Source organism: Colletotrichum godetiae (assembly GCF_030913485.1).
Source record: "Colletotrichum godetiae strain CBS 193.32 chromosome Unknown BDP55scaffold_5, whole genome shotgun sequence".
In the NCBI taxonomy this organism is placed as follows: domain Eukaryota; kingdom Fungi; phylum Ascomycota; class Sordariomycetes; order Glomerellales; family Glomerellaceae; genus Colletotrichum; species Colletotrichum godetiae.
In genome coordinates this window covers 669,835-690,342 of record NW_026851253.1, presented here as the reverse complement: position 1 = coordinate 690,342, position 20,508 = coordinate 669,835, and the positions used below count along the sequence as shown (strand labels likewise).

Sequence of the window (20,508 nt, the reverse complement as noted above, 5' to 3'; positions counted from 1 at the left end):
GAACGTCAGGGATGGAAAGCTTTAGTACTTCCTAGATAGAACGCACAGACAATGCTGGCCGCTTCCGGCTTCCTGTCTGTATGTTGTGACATTAGTCGTTGCGCTGAGACAGTGTCAATGGTCTTTTGCTCTCAGCCCGGCAAGACCATTGTATTCGGAGGTAGCCATGTCATCTAATTCCCTTGCTCCCAATTTGAGGAGTGTCATCGTGAAAGGCACTTAAAGGCCCGCTCGTATTGTATACTTGACCAAAAAAAAAAAGTCAAGCCCTTGCTTCATATTCAGAACCATTCGTGTCATTCATGTGATCCATGATACACTATACATCTCAAGCTCTCATCTCCAGGGGTATTGTTGGCATTGGGCCTCGAAGACCATCCTGCCAAGCTGAAATCCCCATCCCTTTTTGTGCACCTTCGACGTGTCGTCCCCAGCACGGGTATCCCGGAAACGAAAAATGACGATGCCTTCTTTTTTGTTTATTTTTAAACCACCCTCTTGACCTCGAAGAATCTGCGAAGCCACCACACCTGGAAGACGGACTCTCCGACGACGAGGCCAATGACGAACAAGTTCCACCACTTGACTCTGCTGTTGGTGCTCTCGGCGGTATTACGATGAGTGCGCTCGCGAAGGACAATATAGGACTGCTCATCCTTGACCTGGGCGAGGAGCTCGGAAAGGTGACGGACTATAACGAAGTGTTAGGGAAAGTCCAGAATCCACTGATATCCCATTGTACTCGCTCCTTACCTTCAACTTCGAGGGGGTCGGCCGGGACGTCGGTCTCGCTGACATAGACAATGCCGTGGACGTTGAATGAGACCTCCTTGCTGTGGGCGCCCCAGTGCTCGTTTCCGAAGCAGTAGGTGTACTTGCCGTCGTGCTTCGCGTCGAAGGAGAAGTCGCCGTTGGAGACACTCTTGTCAAAGGTCTCGTACTGGCCCTGAGGGTTCGTAATCTGTGGGTGTGGAAAATCAACAGTCAGTCCTCGGTGCCTTCGTCATGATGCAATTGTGCGCAAAGTACGCGATTCGAAAGGGGTTTGGTGGGGGGTTTGGCTGGAGCTAGAATCATACCCAGAAGTCAATGTCCAGGTTGCCAGCGCTGCCAAACTCGCGGTCGCCGACTTGGAAGGTAACAGTCATCTTGTCATCGCGGTGCAGCGACTCGTGGAAGCACTCGCGGCCGTGGGCGGGCAGCTGGATGTTGTGGGCCAGGGCCGAGTGGACGAAGCCAGCTGCGAGGAGCAGCTTGGCGACTGAAGGGAAGAACATGGCGGGAGCTTCTTATTATTTTTCTTCACTTTGGAAGGGTGTAAGAGCTCTCTCTGTCGTGGCCGATAAGAAAGTCGAAAAAGACACAGACGTCAGACTCAGCTGGTCGGCAGGCGCAGCAGAGTCGAGCTTCTCTGATATCGATTGAGGTCAGGGCCGGGGAAAAAAGGAGCGACGTTGGCTTGTGTCCAGGCTGTTCTCCAGATCGGTTCCTGGAGGTGATCCCTGTACCTTGAGTCTGGACACTTTGGCGACGTCTGGTTGGACTTTGAGGCTGAGCCGAAAGAAGTCTAGCTCGGGGGGGGGGGGGGGGGGGGGGGGGGGGCAGACGTGATGGACCGATGCTTTTCCGACTTCGTTTCTCGCGGTACATGGAAGCCGATCCCTGCACGTGATGCGGGTACTTTGTGCTTCAGAAGGGCTCTTTTAGCGGTTGACAACGCTGGAAGGGGGTGGCCAACATGGAGGGACAGGTAGCTTCAAGTGTCTCCATGGCCCGTGCCCAGCTTGACTTGGGCCCTCAGCACGCAACCTAAGGTACCTTTATGAACATGACAGCGTGGGTGGTTTTAGGAATCCCAAGGGCAGGTATCGCCAGACAGCAGCTTGCTAGGGAAGGTACCTCGGCGGGCCACAGGGTGGCGTCCGTTTGTAGTGGTGGTCGAGTAGAAAGTGGGGACACAGAGTTTGAAAAACATGGCCTTTCTGAAAATCACCACCAACCTCGCCGAGCCGAAGATTATCTTAGCAAAGCCCACCCCCTCTGCTCGCCTCTATTCCACCTACCTAAACTAATCCTCTTGACACTTGGACTGTCTCCCCCCCCTTCACCGACAATCACACCCACGACCAAAAAAAACCACCACCACCACTCGTCTCCAGTTTCCCGTCGTAGAGGGACGTCGTGAAGAAAGTAAGTCACTACTCTACTATTTGCCATCACCTGTTTTTGTTTCGACTCCGTCCCTTTCTTTTCAGCCTCTGTGTCATCTTCCGTCGGGTCTCCATCCCCTCAGTCCCCTTTCCCACCCCCTCGGCCAAAGTTGCTCTTGCGCGCGTGCCTGCATCGGTCTGGTCTGGACACGACACCTCAGGATACAGTAGAAAGGCAGAGCAGCCCACCACACGCCCCCCAACCCAATCCAATATCCCTATCCCTCCCTCCCTCCACGTCGCCTGTCCACATCCACTTCTTCTATCCCGCTATCTCCTCTCCTCCATTTGCGAATTGCGGCAGCCTGGTTCTCAACTTCAACCTTGACCAGATCATCATCGCAACACCTTGCCTTCGCTCAGCGCCCAGGCAGACTTTGGTCAGTGACCCGATCCTGCCCGCCTCCGTTACGATCTGTCCTTTCGGGGTCTTCTCTACTTTGCTTTATATCCCGCCCGCATCTCCTCTCGACGTCACTACCATTTAATTTAATTTCATCAATTGCGCGCTTGCTTACACTGTCGCTCCTCAACAGATTACTTCTTCCTACCCAACGCAACCGACACTTAGACGTTCATCACAGCCCGAACCGCAACCATGGGTCTCGCATTTTCCAAGATCTTCGACAAGCTTTGGGGAAAGAAGGAGATGAGAATTCTGATGGTCGGTCTTGACGCCGCCGGAAAGACTACCATTCTCTACAAGCTCAAGCTCGGTGAAATCGTCACGACCATTCCCACCATTGGTACGCACCGCCCCTTAACACCTTAATCAGCGTCGTGTCGTGTCATCATCGAATCTCGCACCCCCGCTGTCGATAGGCCAATGCATCGAGGAGGCGAATGGCGTGCTAACATCGGATCTCCTTCCAGGTTTCAACGTCGAGACTGTCGAGTACAAGAACATTCAGTTCACCGTGTGGGATGTCGGTGGTCAGGACAAGATTCGTCCTCTGTGGAGACATTACTTCCAGAACACCCAGGGTATCATCTTCGTCGTCGACAGCAACGATCGCGACCGTATCGTCGAGGCCCGTGAGGAGCTCCAGCGCATGCTCAACGAGGATGAGCTGCGCGATGCCATTCTCCTGGTCTTCGCCAACAAGCAGGATTTGCCTGTATGTTACCCCGCCATCCCCCCCTCCCCCTCCCTCGGCGCTATTTGACGCTTCATCAGTTTGAAGCATGCGACTGACCTTTTCTTCCACAGAACGCCATGAACGCCGCCGAGATCACAGACAAGCTTGGCCTCCACTCCCTGAGACAACGCGCCTGGGTATGTTTTCCCTCGAGCAAGACGAAATGCGATTTCCATACTGATTCCTCCAATAGTACATCCAGTCCACCTGCGCCACCTCCGGTGATGGTCTCTACGAGGGTCTCGAGTGGCTTGCCACCACCCTGCGCAAGGCGGGTCACCAGTAAATGCCGCGAAGAGAAGCCGAACGGACTACCTCTCTTCTGCTACTCTTTCACGTCATCCCTCTGGTACGGTTGTAATTCGCAAAGCTACCGGTCACAAGGCAATCGAATAGTCCATAACTCATTTTTCGCATTTTCTCGTCTATCCATCCCCTTCTCCCCATGGTGGTCCCTGACATCACGTGAGCCACACACCATTGGCATTCTCTCGACGCAGCAAGCACACACATTCTGGTCTCAAAAGGACAAGTTTCGTTTTGGAAGAAAGGGGGCGTCTTGGGTTGGGAAATCTGTACAGTCCTCACGCAGCAACTCTATACGTTTCTCCGTCTAAATGTGACGGAGAAGCATACTCATGAACACCCTGGCTTTCTCGCCTCCGCGCAATTCCATGAATACGGTGTTTTCTGCTCTTTTGGTGGTCTGGTTTGCCTACCATGCTCGGTAGGGGAAGGGATGAGACATGGGCTTAACGATTTTCTTCACGACTGGTTAGTCCCCCTATGAGGGGTGGTTCGCCCTGCTTTCCTCCAGTTTGTCGTCTTTGTTGTTAGGTATGGAGGGGGTTCCAGGTAGTTCTAGCCTTGAGAGTTGGGACAGAATCGTTATAGACTTGTCTTCCTTTTTTTCTCACAAAAGTTTTACGTTGCCACGGGATGTTCGATGACCTTTTTTTCTTTTGTTCCTAACCGGCCGTCCCAACCCCTCCATTCCTTTACAGGCCCCTTTGTGAAATGTCTCACGGCATCCTCAGCCCCAAAATCTTAGCCCCCTCTTGAAGCGTGCGGTTCAACCGCTATACGACCGCAGAGCCCCTTTGTGGAATGCTGTCTTGGACGCGTGGTTGTGGGTACTCGACGTCACAGGGATGGGATGGAGGCAGATGCGACTCAAGAGGACAAATGGCTACTCGTGAAAGGTGGGTGTAAGTGTACAGGCTCACTAGGTGATTACGATCGAAATGAGCTTTGTCGGTGGGAGAGAATACATGAGAGACTATAACATGAGTGAGTATAATATATAAGTAACTACGGTCTATTTCTTGTTTTACAGCTTTACAGAGCCATTTGACAATGCTACAGGTGCTACTTGACAAACACTTTCATGAGAGGGGAATCCAGCCTTTTTCATCCATGTACTCCGTGCTCCTAAACAATGACTCAAAACAACTAGTCGTACATGTCGTGATTAGAATGGGGGGTTTTTTATGCCTTTGGCTGAGCCGCAACCTCGAGGCCCGAATTGTCCTCCTTGATGCTAACCACAGCCGTCTCGCCAGAGCGCAACTCGCCGCGGATGATCTTGTCCGCGAGCCCATTGCCAATCTCGTTGGTGATGAGGCGATTGAGCGGTCTCGCGCCAAACTTGGGGTCGTAGCCGCGCTCCGCGAGCCAGTCGCGCACCTCGCTACCGACATCGAGGATGATGCGCTTGTCGTCAAGACGCTGCTGCAGCTCGCGCAGGCGGATGTCGACAATGTCTCGAAGGGCGGCGAGGGCGAGGCGCTTGAAGACGATGAAGGAGTCGATGCGGTTGAGGAACTCTGGCGGGTAGTTTGCGGCGACGACGTCCATGACGGCCTTGCGAACGGAAGGGTCAATCTCGCCGTCGGGCGTCTCCTTGTACGTGTGGATGGGGTCTGCGCCAACGAGGATGTCTGCGCCGAGGTTGGACGTCAGCACGATGATGGTGTTGCGGAAGTCGACCTTGTGACCCTGTGCGTCGGTGAGGTAGCCCTCGTCGAGGACTTGGAGGAGGAGGGCTGAGATATCGCGGTGGGCCTTTTCGAACTCGTCAAAGAGGAGGACGGCGTACGGCTTGCGGCGGACGGCCTCGGTGAGCTGGCCGGCGTCTTCGTAGCCCACGTAGCCGGAGGGCGCTCCGATGAGGCGGGAGATGGTGTGCTTCTCCTGGAACTCACTCATGTCGAAGCGGACGACGGCCGACTCGGTGGAGAAGAGGAAGCCCGCGAGCTTCTTACAGAGCTCCGTCTTTCCGACACCGGTCGGTCCGAGGAAGAAGAAGGACGCGAGCGGTCTGTTCTCGCCGCTGAGACCGGCACGTTGTAGGCGCACGGCGTTGGAGACAGCCTTGATTGCCTCGTCTTGGCCGCGGACTGCCTCCCGCAGAGAGTCTTCCATGTGCACGAGCTTCTCAATGTGGCCGGAGGTGAGCTTGGAAATGGGAATGCCGGTCACCTTTGAGACGACTGCTGCGATGTCATCCGCAGTGACAGCATCGTGAACGAGGCTACCGTCTGACTTTTCGCCGTCCTTGGGAATCTTTTGTTCCAAGGCGGGTATGACGCTGTACCTCAACTCAGAGGCGCGGCCGAAGTTTCCTTCCCTCTGTGCCTGGTCCAGCTCGATCCTGGCCTTATCAAGGTCCTCTTGAGTCTTCTTGACGGCCTCTATCTCGCCGCGTTCCGCTTCCCAGCGCTTGGTAAGCTCGGCGATCTCCTCTTCATACTTCTTCAGTTCCGTCTGCAGCTTCTCGCGACGCTCTTGGCTGGCTACGTCCTTTTCCTTGCGCAAGCTTTCAAGTTCGATTTGAATGGTCATGATCTTCTGGTCGAGGGCCATTATATCTTCAGGTTTCGATTCGTGCTCGAGCTTGAGATGACTGGCGGCCTCGTCCATCAGGTCAATTGCCTTGTCAGGCAAGAATCGGTCAGTGATGTAGCGGTTAGAATATGTAGCGGCTGCCACTAGGGCACCGTCGGTGATGCGGACACCGTGGTGGACTTCGTACTTGTCTTTGATGCCGCGCAGGATGCTGACTGTGTCCTGGACGGTGGGTTCGTTGACGATGATGGGTTGGAATCTCCGGGCAAGGGCAACATCCTTTTCGATGAGGCGGTACTCCTCCAACGTGGTGGCACCACAGCACTGGAGCTCACCACGCGCAAGTGCTGGCTTCAGCAAGTTGCTCGCATCGATCGATCCTTCGGCCTTGCCGAGGCCAAGCAACGTGTGCAGCTCATCGATGAAGAGGATGACTTCGCCCTCTGCCTGCTGGACCTCGGTCAAGACCTTTTTCAGTCTCTCCTCAAAGTCTCCCCTGAACTTCGCGCCCGCAATCAGCGAGCCCAGATCTAGGGCAATGACACGCTTGTTCTTGATGCTCTCAGGGACGTCGCCACGTACGATTCTCAGTGCAAGGCCTTCGAGGATAGCTGTCTTGCCGGTGCCGGCTTTTCCAATCACGACGGGATTGTTCTTGGTCCGCCGTGATAGAATCTGGATCGTTCGTTGGATTTCAGCGTCACGCCCAATGACTGGGTCAAGTTTTCCACCCTTGGCCTTGGCTGTGAGGTCGATTCCGAATTGTTCGAGTGCCGGTTTCTCTGGCTCGCCACCCATGTTCATGCGGTGTGTACCGCCTGGGGGGTGAGGTCTTCCATTTGCATAATTCCTGATGGCTATCGTTGGTAAAAGCCTGCTACTGCTTCTGAGTGCGGCAGATTCGTTGATGATGGCTCTTGAGATTAGTCGTGTAGGTCTCGGTGACGATGACCCGACAATGTGCCGGGCTGATGAGATGAGTTGTCTTCTGGCTTGCATTGTGTCTGCTGGTCAATGCCAGGTGTTGCAAAAGGGCGTCTCAATATGAAACTGTCACACCAGATGGAAGAAAGACAGGTACACGGCCTCAAATGTCCTTTCAGCAAACCCCCTAGTGTTGTCAAGTCACGAACTCGGAAGATTTCATGAGTACATTCTCGCACTTTCGGTGAGGTCTAGCATGTTCCGAAGCTTTATCTTATCAGCACGTGGTCAATGCGTATGACGAAATGCAACTACCGCCAGCGCTGTGTTGCCCTTTTCACACGTAGTCTATCGAGTACGAATATATTCATTGTGTATTCAAGAATGAGGTCTTCAGGGTCGAGGAAACACCGAATTGATAATATTGGGAGAGTAGAACGATTTTCAAAAGACAAAGCAATTATCCGAGCACCCAGGGATTAGCAGAACTGCGAGCTGCTGCTGCCTTGAGTTTGCTGACGTCCAGTGACATCCGACTGCGGCCCTGAGCTGGGAATGACAGACCGATCAGTGGGTCCTTGGGGGTCTGGCCCCGGAAAATCGGGCGCACAATCTCCCGTTAGAAATTGTCGGTATGGGAAGGGGCCCTGGCTCACCGCCCGCGCCTGCAGAGGGTGCAGAGGTTTCTGCCGCATGCACCCTGCCTAATACGGACTAGCGGAGGGCTTGCCTTCCACACCCGCCGCCCACACTCGCTAGACATTTTCTGAGAAATCGATTTCCCGCCGACCCGACCCCAACAACCAAAGCCTCTCGAACGAGATCAACCACTTCCTTCTTTTTCGTTCACGATCCCCATTCTCCGCTAACCACAACAGCCCTCCACGAGGACCGAGAGCAACCATGTCGGCGAAGACGGAATCCACGACCAAGAAGTTCGGCTCGTCGACTCGGGTCGTCCCCGCCCCCTCCCAGAAGGCGCAGAAGTGGTACAACGCCGACGATGAGCCCGAGGCCAAGAAGGTGAGTTTACTACATCTGCGTGCTGGCGTTGTTTTGGAATTTTGCGCATTTGCGATGGGACGAGGGAATGTCATTTCGAGCGGTCACGAGTCGGTCATGGGATATAACTGGGAGGACACGACAAGGCGATCGCAACATTTTTTCTCGAATTACGACGCAAAAATCCAAGAGCCCCAAGGTCGGAGAGCCAAGAGAAACCACGAAGGAAACAACAGACCAATAATGGGCCACCATTCGCAATCCGACAAACGCACACAAAATGATTCGGAGTGATGGAGGAGGAAGACGCTCGTGATCTACGGAATGACATATCTCCCTTTTTCACAAATGCCGAATTTCAAGCAACACGCACAAAAAATCATGAATTGGGCGACAGCGATACTGACGACGATTGTCACTAGGTCCGCAAGGCCGTCCGCCCCTGGGCTCCCCGCCAGACCCTCCAGCCCGGTACCATCCTGATCCTCCTCGCCGGCCGCTTCCGCGGCAAGCGCGTCGTTCTCCTGAAGACCCTCGACCAGGGTGTCCTTCTCGTTACCGGCCCCTTCAAGATCAACGGCGTTCCCCTCCGCCGCGTTAACTCCCGCTACGTCATCGCCACATCCCAGAAGGTCGACGTCTCCGGCGTTGAGTCCAAGAAGATTGAGGAGATCTCCGCACCCAAGTACTTCACCGCCGACAAGGCCAAGAAGCAGACTGGCGAGGACGCTTTCTTCAAGCAGGGAGAGAAGCCCCAGGTACGATTATACATTCTCTGGAAAGACCCAGATTCAGATTGGACACAAGAGGATGGGAGACTGACAGCAAATGTGTGACTACAGAAGAAGGAGATCAACAGCAGCCGTGCCGCCGACCAGAAGGCCGTCGACAAGGCCCTGCTCGCCAACATCAAGAAGGTCGACATGCTCGCTTCCTACCTGGCGAGTTCCTTCAGCCTGCGCAAGGGCGACAAGCCCCACGAGATGACCTGGTAAACAGTTTTTTTCACCAAAAGCTGTTGAGAGGGAGGTTTCGTTTGGCGTGTGGGCTTTTCGGGGGTTTGCTCTCTTCGTCGCTGGTCGTTTCAAAAAATCAAGGCTTCCGGATGATGTGGACGTAGAGACCCGTGGAAAAAGGCAGGGGCAAAGTCAATTGGGATTCAAAAAAAGAAGAACCACACATTTTTTTCGCCCAGTTCGCAACGGTTGAGGAATGATGTTGTTGTAGACGACGGAAGATCTTATGGCTACACGGGCTGGGCTGGTTTTGCCAATTGCATTTGGAAGTCGACGGCATCGGTCACATTTGGCGTCTGTAATGAGGTTCTTCACAAATCCAACACACAAAGAAGATAACGCATCCGGTCCAACGACGACGTGCCTCCCCCCTTACGAGGGAATGACAATATTGACATAAACCATGAACAAAACTTTCTTGACTTGTGACGACTGAAGTAAAAGATGTCGAGACTTGAAGAAACAGATTTCGGGAAAGAGTTCGAGATGTTCAGACATGTACGCACTAGGCTTCACAAAGTACGGATCGTCTCTGAAACTTGAATGTTTTGGCCCCTTTTAGTTAGGAGCATGGTATTACAAGGTTTATTATGGTTGATGTAGGACCCCCTTTTTATCTCTTCACGGCCAGGCTCTTTACAGTTTGGCAGTCTCGGACTTTCGGCTCAGTCACAAGTCACGGTCGACCCAGCTTTGGATGATACCTGCCGGGGATGCCTCGTAGTGCTTGACGCTGACCTTGCCGGTGGCCTCGTCGAGGTAGGTGTTGGCCTGAACGAAGACCTTGCGGGGCTGCTTGTTGGCCAGGACGACGTTTCTGGCCTTGGTACCCCAGAAGTCCATGTCGACGTTGGTCATCTCCTTGTAGAAGGCGGTGCCGTTCTCGACGTCGGCAGTGGCCTTGTACACGTGAAGCTTTTGGAGGTACTTTCCAACGGCTGTGGATATTAGTCAGCATTGATCTATTTCAAAGTGCGCGTCAGGAGATTTGGGATAACTTACCGTCGCGACCAGTGGTCAGAATCTTTGAACGGTCAAGCTTGATCTCCAAGTCGGACAGATCATCCTTCTTGTACTCCAGCTTGCAGAAGTCATCGCCAGCCTGGAGGAAGCACTGTAAAGAGTGGTAGTTAGCATTCGGGCGTTCATACGCGTACGTCATTGTCACCAACCTGGAGGATAGAGAAGCGAGCCTGCGAATGCGCTTGGCCCCACTTTTGGCTCTTAGGATCCCACATCTCCAAGGACACGAGACCGGCGCGAGCCATCTGGAGGTAAGCAGCATACAGGACGTTGCCGGCCTCGTTGTTGATATCGGTGCTTCCGTCGCCGAAACCGAAGATCTTGAGAACAGGGAATTCGCATCTAAGTCCAGATTAGCCAGAGATTTCTGTATAGGCAGTCGAAAGATGCATACCCAAGGTACATGGCGACAAGCTCAGCACGGCACTCCTCGTAAGAGGCAGCAAGACTGCCGAATACAGATCCCCACGTCTGTCCAGGCTTGTACCATGTGGTCACTGGCTTGTTGGTCAGAGGGCTGACAGGCGGGTTCTTGTCATCAAAGTTGTAGGTTCCGGGAGAAGTCTCCTGAAGAAGCTTTCCGCAGCCGTGACCAGTCAACTCGTGAAGACCAACCTGCACCTCAAAAGCAGGGTCCCTGTACTTGTGGTACAACTCCAGGTCAGCGTCGGAGATGAAGGGGATCTTCTCATTGGGAGCCTTGGCGCTGAGGACGTTGCCAAGAGAAACGTTCTTGAAGCCCTCAGTCTGCCTAATATCATCGTAGTTGGGAATGTTGATTCCAGCAGGAATACCAGATCCGGCAAAGGTCAGAACCTCGAGTGATGTGAAGTCAGGCGACAGGAACTTGTCCTTTTCGAAGTCTTTACTCCACGGGAGGAGGGGAATCAATTCGGGCGCAGCGGAGACGAGAGCGCCGAAAGCACGGGTACGCTCGAGGTTGACCACAGACGCAAAGCCTTCCCACTCGCCGCGAATTCCAGCGGGGTCTCTGTAGGTCTCGATGAAACCAATGTTGGACTCAACCATGGGGCCCTTGTCTCTGATCCAGAATCTCTGGCTGTCCTTGAACGCGAGGAGAGAGCCAGACGAGAAAGACTTTGCGTAGGCCTCGTGCATCTTTGCTTGGTTCTCGTTGTCGCTGTTCTCCTGCGCCTTCGTGATGTACTCGGAAATGGCCTTCATCTCTGCAGCATAGTCTCCATATACCAGCTTGATCGTCTTGCCCTTGAGAAGGCCATCCTCAACCTGGAACTCGGTCTCTTTACCGATGTCACCACCTTCAGCGGGAACACTCGTAACGGCTGAGGCAATGAGAATCTCGAAAATGCCCTCCTTGGTCTTGCGGAGACGATTGTTCTCGGGGAGAAGGCCCTTCTTCTCCATCCATGCGGACACGGCCTCGATCTCCTCTTGAGTAATGTGAGGGGAGTCGGGGTAGTAGGTAGTCATGTGACCCTTGTCAGGGAATCCGAGGTGCATCAGTGCCTGCTTGTCAGAGCTGAAGATAGCACCGTTGGTCGCCTTGTAAAAACGCTCAGCTTCAGGAGAGGTGGCAGCGAGAGCAGCGAAAGTCTTCTCATCGGCTCTAGGGATGAACTTGGCGTCGCCGAAGCTCTTGTAGTTGCCATTGTTGCCCAGGAATTGGGCAGCATACTCCAGGAAGTGGGTCAATTGGCTCTCGTCGATACCAGCCTTCTTAGCAAGGCTGTTCCAGTCACCACCACTGCTCTTGTGTAAGGCAATGATGAAGTCGTAGATGGGCTCTGACTCTGGGGAAAGTTGTCTGAGCACAATACGGGTTCCTGCAAACGAGGCTCTAGCATATCTCTTAGCTTCTGATCCCCCATAAAAGCTTGGCATGGCGGGCACCAAGATGATATGACATTATGATGGGTTTCTTACTTGCTGATGAAATGCGCATAGCGCTTCTGCTTGTCGGTGAGGGGTTCAAAGTGCTTCTCAATCTCCAAACGGACGACGCTCGGCGGCGCGTCAGCCAGGTAGTGCTTGAGCTCCTGAGCGTTCATTGTGGAAAATCTCTGCCGGCAGGGTTTCGCAAGCAAGGGGAAGTGATTTCTAGGCCTCAAAGTCTTGGGAGAAGTGTGAATTAAGGAAGAAGAAGCTCGCAAAGATGTCAGCCTTTGGAGGGCGGAAATGGATGAAACCCGCATGAGGAGTCGAGATGGTGCCGCACTGGTCATTGGTCACTGATGAGGCAGGTGCAGTGGATGAGCAGACGACAACTGTGTTCAGGCGCCGCCAGCAGCGGGGAAGAGCCACACAAGCCGTAGACGAAGGTCGATTATTTGAACAGGGAAAGAGGCCATCTACGCACAGGCCGCAAGCAGGTTAACTGTGGCGCTCCGTGGCTGGAATCTCATTTGACTGCGGCGATTGGCTATCTTGTTATAAGCCACTCCTGCTGTCTATAAGGCCTGTGAAAATAGTTCCCCAGTCTGTAGATAATCTCAAAAGTCTTGGGCATTATTTTCACCTCCCCAAACAGGCTTGGAGGCAGACGACGACGTTGGAGCTTCAGCCACAATGAGGGGCAATACTGGTACTTTTGTCGACGAAGCAACTGATTTATTTACAAAACTACAACCAATAGAGAAGGAGGGGCAAGCAAGGCAAGAAATCAGAAGTTATTCCCACAGAATATTCCACTACACCTGAAGACATGATTTGCTGTGATTTCAGTTCGAGTTTCCAACCTCACAAACCTCTGGGGTAGCGCCTGTTCATAACAGAGAGCCCGGCTGGTCGCGGTTAGCGTTGGCTTATAAATGCGACTGGCATCCATATGAAGCTCCGCTAGGAGCAAATCGCCAACTCGAAGTCGGTCCCAATACCAACATTTTTGGTTGGCTGATTGCAAAATGATGGAGTCCCATTTTCCGAGAGACGCCTGGCAGTCTGTCGTTGAGCCACGATAGTTACAAAGGGATGTTCCCAGAAGACAAGCGCAGCAGCTGACCCGCTTGCTTGCCAACCCTACTTACCTTTTGCCTCGCATCTGACAACTTATGAGCTGTCACAAAAATATCGCTGGTTGGGAGCGCATGTCCAAGAAAGCAACCGATTGGGCTTATAGGAAGACGCGCAACCATTGTTCGCAAAGAACAGTCCTCTTGTAGCTCAAATGGACAACTTACCATGCCTTACTACAATAGCTGGAGGGGTGGTCAGTTAGTCATGGTATATGTGACCTGCCTGATAGACCACCAACGACCTGGTTCATTACTGATGGAGCAATGCCGACTCCTCCCGTATACTGTTCTGCTCACCGAGAGGATCCGGCTCACAGTCTACACCTGAGCCTAACATCTGCAGATCGTGCCTGTCAATTGTAATGTCGTTGCATGCATGCTATAAGAGCCAATGGAACACTTCACGTGATCTCCTTGCTCGTGCATGAGCAGGCAGGCAGCATTGGCAAGCTGCAATGAGCACGTCCTAATGGTTGCTTACGCTTCGTTCAAAACTTGGTTCTCGCCATCATATCTGACATAAATCATCATGTCTTCGCTCAACCATGGTCATCCTTTATGTGTTCCTGTCAAGCTGTGCAAGCGAGACCCCTGAGGGTGTAGCACGAGCGGCTTTGAGAGGGTAGCATTGAGTGATGGCGCCGCCACGCCGCTTATTGTTCATCCCTCTACCACAACGTGGGCAAGGATCTTGAACGGCCGGACGGAATGTTGCAGGAAGCGCAATATGAAGCCGTCGTCGCATAGGCTGATGGACAAGTTGTTCGAGTTCCTCCTATCTAGAACGTAGCATTCGGTAAACCAAGCCACCAATGTCAAAGTTGCAAACGCAGTGTGAGCATAGCGACCTTTGACGTGTCCTGAAGCTCGCGGCCGAGATGCATGCTACTCTCATAGGTACCGGTACACAAGGTACCTGAAGCAGGCATTGGTGGAGGATTGAACATGTCTTTAGGGCGATCATGACAGGCAAATAGGCAACGTCTTTGATCAGGCGTCCCAGTGGCCCTGCTGTGCAACCAGTCGTTCAAATTCGCAACACGTTTCTGTCGAGATTCGCAAGGATGTCGCCAACGTTGCGTCTGCTGTGCGACGGATGTGGGCGGATCCATAGAGGGAAGAAGCGTGTCGACTCGGCCGGGAGGAGGAGCCGACTGGCGCTGCGCACCACTTCGAATTGCGCCGAGTTCTCGACCGGGGAAGTGAGGAGAGATCCCGGGGATTCCGAGTGTTCGGACCATTTGCCTTGGCGTCTCGGAGCGAGCAATGCTGCAAGTAGTTTAAGCGCCCTTGAAACCGACCACGGTGACATGGATGCTCAGACCGAGGGCGGTCGCCGGGGAACATCAACCGTGCCGCCGTGGCTTGGGCAAGGAGTGGTATTCGAGTTTCACTCCTCTTCTCGCAGTTGCTTCAGTGCCCATGAGGATAGTCGTGCTTGCGGTGTGTGGCATCAGGAATCTTGCGCGCATTGCATTTATCCCTCGTTCAGGCTCCGTCGGGAGCGGTCTGCCTGACTTACAATGCCTTGCATGAGCCTGTATCCTGCGCAACGACGATACAAGATCGGTGAGCGCGCTCGTTGCCTCTCTGCATCACGGGTTGAAAAATAATCGAGGGGTTGCCGCAGCCTATTGTGAGCTGGATTTGACTGAAGGTGGTGCCCGAGGATCATACTGGTACTCGATTAATTGCAAACAGCCATGAGAAGGAAGTTAGACGAGGACGAACTGGGCAATGAGTGTTTTACATCAGTAGCCCATCTTCTCAAATATGAGGACATGGGTTGGCCAACTTCGTAATCGAACCATGATGACTGTGTCCAGAGACTCCAGACAGTTGCAAGAATCGCCGGGTCCTTCTCATCCCTTGTCAGAAAACTATGGCGTTGTGGGGTTTGACTTTAAGCAGGTGTCACGAAACTTGCAACCGATTCCCCGCAACAGATGAGATGGACGGGGGCCATACGGATACCGCCCGGCCATTGAGCGGCTGTGATGGCAACGGTGTGAGCCTATTTGGTGTAACGTCCACAATATGCTTTCTTGCCAGAGTTGAGGTCAAAAGCCGAGCCGATGCTGGATAGAGACAGACGTTTCCGATGCATCTATTGCAGTCGCGGCGCAATTTTAACAAACTGCATACTCCACCGAGAGATAAGTCAGCTGGCTCATGATGAGAGCGGTGAGAGAGGCCGATGAGCCGATGTCAGCGGTACCAATTCGTATCTGTACTTGTGGACAAAAATACGCACGTATTTACGTAGTGTGCTCCGTATGTCGAGACTTTAAGAAAAAAAGAATTGTGGAAAGGGCCCATCCTTGTCCGCTCGCGTGTCGCATCCTCTGACCGTTGGGTTGGGTTCAGTGTTGGGGAAGCTGGCGGGGAGTTGCTTGGAGTGGTGGTCGGTCCACTTGGGCTTGGAGAAGGCGGTCGAAGACTGGTGAGAAATTTGGAGACTTGTTGGAGCAACGAAAAAGAAAGCGGGCAAAATAGGATTGGCAGGACAGCAACAGCAGGACGAGCACACGAGCTGGCTGCTGGTAATGCACCACGGCTGGTTGCAGCAAGACCAGGACCAGGGCCTAGCGGAGTCTTGCGGAGGGAACTGGAGCCCTGAACAGCGTGGGCTGTGTGGAAAAAGAGTGGACGCAGAGGTAGAGCGCCGATGGTGGAGGGATAGAGGAGCGCAAAAGAGAGTCTCAGGATGATAGGACGCAATCCGAATGGCTGGAAAGGAGTCAGTGTGATAAAGGGAGGGGAAACTGTGTTCAGACTCCAGACTTCAAACCACAAATTCCCAAGCCGATGGGCCAAGGATTCGAGCTGTCGTGTGTGAAGTGGTGACAGTAGTGCGCCCGGGCACTGGTGACTGAGGAGGTGCCGGCCCGTTGTGAGCCCCGCCCGGAAGTCCAGCCGAGCCGAAAGACGAAAGAGCAGACGGGACGCCAGAGTCAGAGCATCTGCAAACTGCACCTCATGGCTCATGGTAGATGACGGGATTTTTAAGGCGACGGGGGCAGAGACTGGGCTGGCACGGCTGGGAAGTTTAGATGCAGGTGCATTGGCGTGTTGGAGTCCTAGAGCCGACGTACTGCCGTCTCGCAATGTTATCTGAGTGGACGGAGGAGTTAACCCTGGTGGACACTCCCTAGGGTCGCAAAGTGTCAGCCCGGCTTTCCCCCGTTTGGTTGTTCTTTCTATCCGTAAGGTGATGTTGTTCACGTGCATTTGGAAAAGAAAAGGCAAGAGCCATGAAGTGGGAGCAAGTACGTTGGTCCAGTGCTCTCCGTACCAGGTATTCGTAGCTGCCCATGTTGAGGTACTCCGTACTCCGTACCAAAGGTATGATGTAATCCTAGCTTCTCGGTGCTTGCCCGAGGCCCAAAAACACTTTATTGCACTTTCCCCCGTCCATCACCAGTCCCGGACGGGGACCGGGTCTGCTGACCAGGCTGGCCGGACGAGAACCGGACAAGTCATTGCACTTGTTCCCAAAGAAACAACGTGGAGTCACACGCAAGCATGCAGGTATCCGCAGGTCATTAACGATTAAGGTAGATACTAGGCGTTCCGAGCTACCGATCCCAATTACCGTCTCGGTCATGTTGAGAAAACCCGCATACTCAAAGTTATTTACCTTACCTGAGCTACTCACCGAATAAACCCCCACTGAGCAAGACAGTCCTAACTTCCAAACCTGAGAAACATAGATGTTCAGCTATGTTTGCTTGGACAAAAAGGTTATAGGTACTCATCTCTGGTCAAAGCTTGTCATTGCTGCCCGTCATCGGACACGTTCCCCCCACCGAGGCTGGAGATTTGGTCGAGGGCTTAGTAAGTTTTTTCTTTCTTTCTTTTTTTTTCCTTCTTTCTTTGCGTGTCGAGTGACCTCGCTCGTTTCGCTGGCCCCTGCCCAGTTCAGGAAATTATCTCCTAGTGTCATGTTCTAGAAAAAGTGTGTCCCCCCACGCTGCTTCCTCCACAGACCACACCTCGCCCATGGCACCCCCTCGTCCACCCACCACCCTGCCCGACCGCGCCCATCATTTCCCCCCTTCTTCTGCCCCCCGCCATTCAGGCCTCTCGAACCCTTTTCATCCTTAGCATCGTCATCTCCTTTGCCTCTGGCCAACTGGGGCCTTCCATCCTCCTTGACCGAGCCCCGTCCTCCGCCCTCCCCGGGACCCGCGACGCAAGTCCTGTCATCGCCGCCGGCTTTGCCTTTTCCCAGCATTACCCATTCGTGCACCTAACGCCACAACCTGCTCTATCCCCAGGTGCTAACAAACGGCACAATTATTTTAGGCATCGGTGCTTGCGGCTTGCCCTGGACAATCACTTTTCCTGGGACGCCTGACACTTTCATCCTGGTCGCGGGGTCCTCAAAACTCCTTGAGATGCCGTACGTACACCACGCACCATACTGCACCGCGCAGCCCAAAGTGGTCTCGTACTCCTAAGTGGTGCGAATACACTAGAAACACACAGTGGGATTCGCGAACCGGACACAGAAATAAACTGCCTCTTTGTGGCCCTTGATGGCTGCCGCTGTTGTCTACCTCACCATTCCGCCATCACAGTACAGACATAGTACCTAGCGAGGTTCGAAAGCCATCAGACTTATTCATGGCAAGAGTACGGAGTAGGCAATACACGATAGCCTAGGGGACAATCTCGGAGGGCCGGCCTGAGGTCGTCCACTACCTTACCTCGTAGCAGTACGGCAACTACCAAAGATGATCCCAATCAATGATTACGCGCCATCGCTAGGTGCTCAGTCTCAAAAGCCAGAAACCCGACAACTGAATGCAGTTACCCGTCGCAAACTCTCTTACGCCAATAGCCAGCTGTTGTTACTCGACGACGGATTCCTTTCGTCCAACGATTTGCTCTTTCCCCTCCATCAGGCTGCAACTTTGATTTCGTTCCATTCGTCCCACGTCTGCCCCAGATGCGACCTCCTTGGCTTTTGGATCCCGCGGAGAAAAAGTACAAGGCGAACGTATCCGTACTTGGAGAAAGTAGTCAAGAACATAGGACGCAAGCACACGGTCATCTCTGTTCGCACCCCCACGGATATGGGCTTCCATTGACCACCCTCCCCCAGTACTTTGTGGAGTAACGGATTTCTCCCCGCTGGGGTATGCAGCACCTTCATTGGTCACCATGACGACTAGGGGACGCCGCTCTTTGGGATCCGGGTCAGTGACACCCCCCTGGTCCCTCTCTACCCCTGGCCCGAGAGATGTCCGCTGAAGTCCAGGTACTGGAACCTGCTGTGCGCTCCCCCCAGGGCGTTTTAGTTGCCGTCAGGGCACCCCTTGAGTCCCGTTGGAATTTTTTACCTCATCGATCCCCCAGACCCAGAGAAGTCTCGTCCGTGTCACTTATAAGACAGGAACGCCCTGCACTTACACTCCCAACTCCGTTTCCTCGTCCTGCCTCTGAACTGTTCTCATACTCGCAAAAAAAAACCTTACATGTATAACTATACACCATCGCTCGAACTTCCTCAATATCCTACATCCACCTCCTAGACTGTGTTGAAGACCTGATCTAGCATCCACACGCTTCGACCTGTTCAACTCCGGATAACGCAACAGCGTCATAACCTACTCTCCTCGAAATAAGATATCCGTGACCCGTTCCTATATACGGATCTTCACAAAACAATGCTTTCCTACGACTCCCCGATGCCTGTCAGTGGACAAACTCCCAAGTCGCCTTCGGGGCTTACCAACGGCGTACAACAAGCCGTTGCGTCCAAGACCCAGCCTAGAGTACCCGGGGTTCCGACCTCCGCAAACAATGGCGCACACGTCAACGGATCTCTCGACACCAAGTACCACCACATCTGGTTAGTTACTGGTCCTGCTGGCTGTGGCAAGACGACTGTTGCCGAGTACCTCGCTCAAGCTCTGAAGCTGCCCTACATTGAGGGTGACAGTGTAAGTGGTGCTTTCCGCCTCGTATTTCGGAGTCCTGTCTGACTCGCGCGTGAAAAAGTTCCACCCTCAAGCGAATATCGAAAAGATGGCAAACGGCATTCCTCTTACCGACGCCGACCGTTGGGACTGGCTTGTTGCCCTGCGCGAAGAGTCCCGCCACCAGCTGGCTGCGGGCTCCGACGGAGTCGTCCTCACTTGCTCGGCCCTGAAGCGTAAGTACAGAGACGTGATCCGCGTTGCTGGATACTACGACCGCTCGATCCTCATCCACTTCATCTACCTGTCAGCCTCCGAAAACGTCCTGGTCCAGCGTGTTACGGCTCGCAGCGCTGCCACCAACCACTACATGGGTGCCAATATGGTCCGCAGTCAGTTCCAGTCTCTTGAGGCCCCCATGGCCGACGAGACCGATGTCATCAGCCTCGATGTCAGCCGCTCCCTCGAAGAAGTCAAGCGCGACGCCTTGGCCAACGTCAAGGCCGCAATGGAAGAGGAGGCATGAGCTGTATACCGGCTATAGAAGGCGTACTGTTATTGGTCCTTTTTTGGCTGCTTCTTTTTGACAAATCATCCTGCGGGATATTGGAGTTCCGGGCATAGAAGTATGAGCGTTTACTTTTGGATATTCATGGCGTCAGCATTGGGATCTGGTTTACAAAACCGCTGGCTTTGACAGGTCAGCCTGCATGCAATGTACGGAGATGAAGGGGTGTCACGAGGATCTGCGCCACGAATGGCATCCTCTGCGTAGTCCAATCAGTAGGATGGAATTATGCAATGACGAGGGAGGAGGGACAACATATGGCAACCCGATATATCAAGGCCCGACAGGCTTAGGGCTGGTCATGGAGGCGACAACGGCGACTAGGAGCTGGTTTGGCGCTTGTTTCCTCACTCCATGCAGGGGTTTGCAAAATAGAGAATGCTCAATGGTCGGGCTCTAGCCGGGTAGATTATTGCGTTTTCTATCACTTGCAACTTCTCTTAGTTCAGTATATTATACAATGATAAAACTGATCAAATATGACCATTACTACCTTACATCTTCCCTCTCAACGCGCCCAATCTGCCCCCTCCCTTCCTACCCTCCTGTAGTGTACTTATGCGCAGGCAATCCTTGCGGCTTCTCGGAGTGGTGGGCAACCTGCCCGATCGAGGCACTTGCATCTGCTACGGAGCATAATCGTTCACGTTTGCCGTTCAGGGATTCTTCAGCATGAGCTGGTGTCAACTCGGTGAGGATGTGGAGAAGCGTTCGTCCATCGTGACTGGGCCGTCATATATGTCTTTGCGTACACCGAGGAGAGGGGGGGTGGTCTACGGGGAGGTTTTGGCCTGGGTGGGATGGAGGAGATGTTGGCTCTTTGGGCAGTGACCTGGTCCCCAATGTTGGTATTATTATC

General features: G+C 53.5%; 7 protein-coding genes across 7 annotated transcripts; 3 read left to right on the top strand and 4 right to left on the bottom strand.

Moving 5' to 3' along the window:
* Nucleotides 1-485: 485 nt before the first annotated feature.
* On the bottom strand, nt 486-1,277 carry BDP55DRAFT_627502 (emp24/gp25L/p24 family/GOLD; the record flags this gene model as incomplete). Its single annotated transcript, XM_060571767.1, has 3 exons — nt 486-691; nt 754-961; nt 1,080-1,277. The coding sequence occupies 3 exons, from the start codon at nt 1,275-1,277 to the stop codon at nt 486-488; spliced, it is 612 nt and encodes a 203-aa protein (XP_060434503.1).
* Nucleotides 1,278-2,497: 1,220 nt separating this feature from the next.
* Nucleotides 2,498-3,659, top strand: BDP55DRAFT_309267 (ADP-ribosylation factor GTPase of the ras superfamily). Its single transcript, XM_060566669.1, has 4 exons — nt 2,498-2,956; nt 3,084-3,328; nt 3,421-3,486; nt 3,543-3,659. Exons 1-4 carry the CDS (start codon nt 2,809-2,811, stop codon nt 3,633-3,635), a joined length of 552 nt encoding a protein of 183 aa, XP_060434502.1. The 5' UTR covers nt 2,498-2,808; the 3' UTR covers nt 3,636-3,659.
* Nucleotides 3,660-4,837: 1,178 nt separating this feature from the next.
* BDP55DRAFT_690607 (ATPase) lies at nt 4,838-7,195 on the bottom strand (the record flags this gene model as incomplete). The annotated part of the gene is made up of 1 exon (XM_060576881.1): nt 4,838-7,195. One exon carries the CDS (start codon nt 7,193-7,195, stop codon nt 4,838-4,840), a length of 2,358 nt encoding a protein of 785 aa, XP_060434501.1.
* A 687-nt stretch (nt 7,196-7,882) lies between these two features.
* On the top strand, nt 7,883-9,384 carry BDP55DRAFT_648535 (translation protein SH3-like domain-containing protein). Its single transcript, XM_060573857.1, has 2 exons — nt 7,883-8,143; nt 8,545-9,384. Exons 1-2 carry the CDS (start codon nt 8,024-8,026, stop codon nt 8,956-8,958), a joined length of 534 nt encoding a protein of 177 aa, XP_060434500.1. The 5' UTR covers nt 7,883-8,023; the 3' UTR covers nt 8,959-9,384.
* A 423-nt stretch (nt 9,385-9,807) lies between these two features.
* On the bottom strand, nt 9,808-12,191 carry BDP55DRAFT_690605 (peptidase family M49; the record flags this gene model as incomplete). The annotated part of the gene is made up of 5 exons (XM_060576880.1): nt 9,808-10,076; nt 10,141-10,252; nt 10,311-10,503; nt 10,556-11,980; nt 12,067-12,191. 5 exons carry the CDS (start codon nt 12,189-12,191, stop codon nt 9,808-9,810), a joined length of 2,124 nt encoding a protein of 707 aa, XP_060434499.1.
* Nucleotides 12,192-14,748: 2,557 nt separating this feature from the next.
* Nucleotides 14,749-16,459, bottom strand: BDP55DRAFT_309227 (uncharacterized protein). Its single transcript, XM_060566668.1, has 4 exons — nt 15,409-16,459; nt 15,078-15,291; nt 14,886-15,012; nt 14,749-14,830 (listed from the first exon to the last, which is right to left on the bottom strand). Exons 1-4 carry the CDS (start codon nt 16,383-16,385, stop codon nt 14,826-14,828), a joined length of 1,323 nt encoding a protein of 440 aa, XP_060434498.1. The 5' UTR covers nt 16,386-16,459; the 3' UTR covers nt 14,749-14,825.
* A 2,370-nt stretch (nt 16,460-18,829) lies between these two features.
* On the top strand, nt 18,830-19,607 carry BDP55DRAFT_724398 (thermoresistant glucokinase family carbohydrate kinase; the record flags this gene model as incomplete). The annotated part of the gene is made up of 2 exons (XM_060578885.1): nt 18,830-19,105; nt 19,164-19,607. 2 exons carry the CDS (start codon nt 18,830-18,832, stop codon nt 19,605-19,607), a joined length of 720 nt encoding a protein of 239 aa, XP_060434497.1.
* Nucleotides 19,608-20,508: the final 901 nt, after the last annotated feature.

Excerpts from the sequence above, each read along its gene's own strand:
- BDP55DRAFT_309227 (XM_060566668.1), bottom strand. The coding sequence starts at position 16,385 with ATGCACGTGAACAACATCACCTTACGGATAGAAAGAACAACCAAACGG. Across the intron at positions 15,292-15,408 it reads GGAGCACACTACGTAAATAC|TTTGTTAAAATTGCGCCGCG; the intron begins GTGCGTATTTTT and ends TGGAGTATGCAG. Across the intron at positions 15,013-15,077 it reads TTGCGGGGAATCGGTTGCAA|GACCCGGCGATTCTTGCAAC; the intron begins GTTTCGTGACAC and ends AGGGATGAGAAG.
- BDP55DRAFT_309267 (XM_060566669.1), top strand. The coding sequence starts at position 2,809 with ATGGGTCTCGCATTTTCCAAGATCTTCGACAAGCTTTGGGGAAAGAAG. Across the intron at positions 2,957-3,083 it reads CACGACCATTCCCACCATTG|GTTTCAACGTCGAGACTGTC; the intron begins GTACGCACCGCC and ends ATCTCCTTCCAG. Across the intron at positions 3,329-3,420 it reads CCAACAAGCAGGATTTGCCT|AACGCCATGAACGCCGCCGA; the intron begins GTATGTTACCCC and ends TTTCTTCCACAG.
- BDP55DRAFT_648535 (XM_060573857.1), top strand. The coding sequence starts at position 8,024 with ATGTCGGCGAAGACGGAATCCACGACCAAGAAGTTCGGCTCGTCGACT. Across the intron at positions 8,144-8,544 it reads ATGAGCCCGAGGCCAAGAAG|GTCCGCAAGGCCGTCCGCCC; the intron begins GTGAGTTTACTA and ends GATTGTCACTAG.